The sequence below is a fragment of the Ylistrum balloti genome, unplaced genomic scaffold (genome assembly GCF_031769215.1).
Source record: "Ylistrum balloti isolate Yb309-2 unplaced genomic scaffold, AGI_CSIRO_Ybal_v1 Utg370122, whole genome shotgun sequence".
Classification (NCBI taxonomy): domain Eukaryota; kingdom Metazoa; phylum Mollusca; class Bivalvia; order Pectinida; family Pectinidae; genus Ylistrum; species Ylistrum balloti.
The window spans coordinates 643,831-649,130 of record NW_026782138.1 but is presented as its reverse complement, the minus strand read 5'-3'; the positions used below and the strand labels follow the sequence as shown (position 1 = coordinate 649,130).

The 5,300-nt window shown below is 35.1% G+C and overlaps 1 protein-coding gene across 1 annotated transcript; it reads right to left on the bottom strand.

Moving 5' to 3' along the window:
* Positions 1-536: 536 nt before the first annotated feature.
* Positions 537-4,886, bottom strand: LOC132550393 (ubiquinone biosynthesis O-methyltransferase, mitochondrial-like). The gene is made up of 5 exons (XM_060214454.1): positions 4,801-4,886; positions 3,993-4,329; positions 2,714-2,956; positions 2,435-2,594; positions 537-1,181 (listed from the first exon to the last, which is right to left on the bottom strand). The coding sequence occupies exons 1-5, from the start codon at positions 4,884-4,886 to the stop codon at positions 988-990; spliced, it is 1,020 nt and encodes a 339-aa protein (XP_060070437.1). The 3' UTR covers positions 537-987.
* Positions 4,887-5,300: the final 414 nt, after the last annotated feature.

Sequence of the window (5,300 nt, the reverse complement as noted above, 5' to 3'; positions counted from 1 at the left end):
AGATGATATATCTTGGTAGTATACCAGCAAAATATCATCAGCTGAGACAAAAAAGCTGTTACAGCCCCAGTTTTGATTTATTTTATATTTTCAATGGAAACATAACAGAAATGAAATCCCCAGGTAGTTAAGGATAAAGTTAGCAATTGGATACCTAGTCCGATTTTCAATAAAATCCTCAGTATTTCAGTGTTTTTTAACATAAAAAATTGTATTAGAAACATTCACAACAACACAGCATTTATGAGGTGATGGTATTAATATTTTAGAATTTAAAGTGGTCTCAAGGGTTCTACCTGACAATTAAAAATTCAAACATGCTATGAACAAACTGAAGGCTTACAGTTAAACATTTGATAGCTTCCAGACATGAAGAGGAGGCCAATTTAGATAAAAAAAACATGTAACAATCAAACCCATATTGATCATTTTCACTTGTTGTTGTGCAGAATGATTATTGTTAACAGTATCTAGAGCAAAACCCTTGAATTTCAAGGATGTTGTTGAAGCAGAGAGAAATGAGAAGGAATCTTCAATTAGATATCTTTAGAACTTTACTTGGAATTATACAGCATTTCTATCAACAAAATGTAAAACTATTACAGTATTTAAAAGAATATGTATCTTTCAGAGGAAATCATGATTTAACAATCATGTATGTATCCAAGCAAAAACATTGGGAATTTATGTGTATTCAAATAGGTTTGTGCATTCAAGCAAAAGCACAGTTCACTGTTCAATTGGAGTTCAAAATCAATGTGTACCGTATCTCAACAAATACTTATAAGTCCTTTATCACTTTCTGGTCTACTATTGTAAATACCATCCGTTGTCAACCAGGTTTAGAGAGCTGATAATATAGGACCATTCTACATTTGAGAACTACAAGATGTCTTTTGCTCAAAACACAGAACTAAACATCCCAGTTGAAGTTATCATGATATTGTTGAAAATCCAAATTCATATTAGCTCAAAATCAAGTTATTTTTAGGAAGATGAGCTCTTATCGTCTTTTGATCCCTCCTGTATATCATCCTCATCAATTTGACTGGAGGAATCGAATGAGTTATCTCCCTTTACAGCATGCAATGCATAGTTCATACTGGTGTCCTTCACCCAGCTCCACCTACATGTAAGTGGGTTGTACAGGAGTCCATGGACCAGTCGTGTTGTCAGGCCATCTAGCAAATAAAAATGACACTGTAAAGCTAGGCATATATGTTTCTTGAAGAAAATCAAATGTACAAATGTTAGGAATCAGTTGAAGTAATAGATAATTGGGGACATATAGTAACTAAGTTGTCCATCTGTGATTTTGTTTGAACACATGATAGATTATCTCCAGTTCTGTTGGGCTCACTGTACACAAACTTAACTTAATACTTCTTTAAAGAAAGTGCTGGCAATGCAATGATTTTCTGGTTTTTGGTCAAAGGTCAAGGTCAATGTTAATGTGCATAGAAACTGCAACAAAATGAGAATTCAATAGACCATGAATTAAGGTGACCAGGTCAATGGTCAAGTCATTTCCAAAAATATTTTACTGGCAAATATTTTCTTCATTCATTATGAAGCAAGGTTAGCCAAAATCAAATGAGAAGTTGCCAGACTGTAAGTCAAAGTCATGTGATCAAATTTTGAGTATTTTTGCAATGACATCATGAAGCAAAACTGATCAGTTCAAGGTCACAAGTTGAAAAGTTAAAGTCAAATTTGAAATATTCTATTAGTGAATGTTTTGTTATGCAATAAAGCAAACTTGACTGGAATCACATGAAAAGTTGCTAGACTAAAGGTCAAGGGCAAATGGTCATATTTTAATATTTTTCTGGTAAATATTTGGTAATAAGAAGTACTTTATCAAAGTTCAAGGTCAATGAGTTTTGAAGTCGAAGTCATGTTTAAATACTTTTACTGGTTAATACTATGTCACAATATCATGAACCTGAATGGTCAATCGGAAACATGTGAGTTTATGATAACTTTAATGTCAATGTCGACATTCTATATCTTTAAACAAAAAAAGGTCTCAATGCAATGAACCAAACATAACTTAAATGTAATAATCACTATGAGGGTGTAAGGGTGAGAATTACAAAGTAGAGCCATTCTCATCGCAGAACACACAATTAACTACTAAGTTTACACAATTCTAATGCTAATAATACAGGACTTAGTTGTCATGTAAGGTCTATAGAAACTTCAAACATACTTGGTATTTAAGGTGTATAAGCAGTAATTCTTTACTAGTGACTCAGAGTTAACAATCAAGTTAGGCCCAGGTTTTGTATCAAACATATTACATAGTCCTGACTGACATGTCAATACTCCAGTTAAATATGATCATGTAATCAATAACTGCTTCATTATACTTTCATGAAGAGTGTTCAATTTATTAAATCTCTGCAGATTAAGTTGACTAGACAGTACTTACTTGTTTCTAGTAGGTATTGCAGATCATCAGGGGGTACAAACTTCTCCCAGTCATGTGTTCCATCTGGCACCAATCGTAGCAGCTTTTCTGCTGCAAACACAGCCAGTCCACGAGACAGCTGTGTCTTGTTAATTGTGGTGATGAAAAGGGATCCACCAGGCTGTAAGATAAAACAGCTTTACCCTCTACAAGATTACACTCCATATATCTACATGCAGTGGACAGAATATTCTAAGTAAACGTAGACAGTGACACTACCCCATATTCCCTGATACTGACCTTTAACAGTGAACAGCATGAAGACAAAAATGATTCAAGATCTGCAACATGCTCCACAACTTCAGAAGCTACTACCGCATCAAACTTGCGTTCCTCTGACCCAACAAGATCCTCGACTGCAGCCTGTATATATTTGACACGCCCCCTGATTGATGGGTCATCTACCAAATGTGACTGTGCAGTCTTAATATTGTCCTCAACCATGTCCACTCCTATCACCTGGGCACCTAGTCTAGCAAGAGGCTTCATAACAAATAAAAAATCAGACACTTAGGTAACAGTACCTTATCTTGTATCTTACAGAATCTGCTCAGTTACATAACAATTCAGTCAGGCCTTGGTGCTCAAAGGTTGATCAGATTTAATAAGTGGTTAGTGAAAAATAATTCAAATTGTTGTTATCTCTAACCAACCTCTGGACAACCATTGCCAGGTGTCTATTCATTCAGGTAACAGTACTTACTGTAAAATTTGGTGTCTAACTCAAGTAACATAAAATACTGTTATCAGATTTCTAACACAGGTAGCATTAGATATCAGGTGTCTAACTCAAGTTAAACAGAAGTTAAAAGGTATCAGCATAAAGTCAAGTATATAACTTGGGTAATTACACTTAATAAAGCATCTAACTCAGGTAATATTATATAGTCAAGTGTCTCCCTCTGAATATAGTACCTACCGGTAATTAGATATTGCATTCAAGTAACAGTATCCAGTCAGGAAGCAAATGTAAGTAATAGTGTCTTATCAGATGTCAAATGTGGGTAACAGTACCTAATTAGAAATGTGGGTAACAGTGCCTAATCAGAAATGCGGGTAACAGTGCCTAATCAGAAATGCGGGTAACAGTGCCTAATCAGAAATGCGGGTAACAGTGCCTAATCAGAAATGCGGGTAACAGTACCTAATCAGAAATGCGGGTAACAGTACCTAATAAGAAATGCGGGTAACAGTACCTAATCAGATGTTAAATAAAAGTAACAGCACCAATCAGATGTAAAATGCAGTTAAGAATACCTCATCAGATATCTAACTGCAATAACAATTACTTAATTGTCAATATTGGATGTTATACTTTGCAACAACAATTCTTTCTAATAATTGTACCACCTTTTATAACTCTCCTTGCATGCATTTCATGTTTTTAATTTAATCATAGGTTTTATTTAATTTGGCATTAGTCATAAATGTAAATAAATGACCCAGTATGCTTAGTTCCTAAACTATGAGGAAAAAGAAATAACCTTGCCAAGGTTAAACAATATGAAGAGCGACATACCTCTGCTAACAGGCCCCCGCCACATCCAACATCTAATATCTGCATGCCCTTCAGGGGTGAGGCTGTGGGTGTAAATGTTTCACCTGTAAGTGCATCTCTAATCATTGGCACTCTCAACTCATTCATTGTATGCAGAGCCTGGAATTCACCTAATTCATTCCACCACAGGCTTGACAGCATCTGGAATTTCTCTCGCTCCTCCTCATCAATAGTAGTTTGAGCAACAGGTCTCCAAGGTTTTTCTTTCACATCTTCATTGTTGCAACACCTTATATTTGTCAGAGAAACTGTGGGTAATCGTGAACGTAGAAGAACTGTTTTTGATACAGAGTGATAGCTGGAACAGATAGAATATCAAGTTAATTTAGATTGACAAATCATCATTTTATCAGTTCATATTCAGTAAAACTATAACAGTATGTTTTACCATTGCATCTGATAATTTTCAGTCTTATACCATTCCACTTCTGGTGGATCTTAAATATTGTTACATTACACATATCTGCTGCAGCTTTGGTGTTAACACTTCAACCTCCCTGTACTTGGTAACATCTGCCTTTGAAGACTGACTGACGAGACTAACACTAAAATGTATACGTGGCATTCTCAAGACACTGATCAAGATATTAAGATCTGGTAAATAAATGTCTGTAAGACAAAAATGTCCTTGCAAAGCAGAATCTGTAACACTCTATGCCACCCTTATGTAAAGACCCTAATATTTCAAAATTATCACTATTTTATGTGATGTCTCGGTATTTAACTAAAACAGAAACCGATGTAGATCGGCGAACATTGGTGCTCGTACCTCTGACACGAATCCAATGTCAGACGTTTGCGAAAAATGGAATAGCAACCTCTGCAAAGCTTGAAACCCCTCACACTGGTCGCCATGTTTGTTGTGCAGACGATCGTTTTCTGACCTTTACACCTGCGTCCATGTAGAGTCCCGAGATTATCGAATGACGAAGGCGATTATGAAAATACAAAAGCGGTCGAAATGTTCTTGTATTTCAGAATAAAAAATGTTCGTTTAGAAAAGATAATATATAAAACCAAAATTGGATATCACATTTTTTACCTTATTGTGGAAAAATATTGTTCACATGAGAGCATGATTTATTAACATGTTTCAAATATATGTAATATAGATCCGAAGCAGTTGTCGATCGTGACTGAGAATTTAAAGTGTGTAAGATTGTAAAAAAGAAAAAAATTCTAGTAAAATGCAAAGTTTTTCATTTTTCTACTGTTCCAATGTGAACAACTTTACTCTGAAAACCGTTCATTAACAACGTGATACATTAA

Coding starts and splice junctions, on each gene's coding strand:
- LOC132550393 (XM_060214454.1), bottom strand. CDS start 4,886: ATGGCGACCAGTGTGAGGGGTTTCAAGCTTTGCAGAGGTTGCTATTCC. Junction 4,330..4,800: donor ACATTGGATTCGTGTCAGAG/GTACGAGCACCA, acceptor TATCTGTTCCAG/CTATCACTCTGTATCAAAAA. Junction 2,595..2,713: donor CATGCTGTTCACTGTTAAAG/GTCAGTATCAGG, acceptor TTTATCTTACAG/CCTGGTGGATCCCTTTTCAT.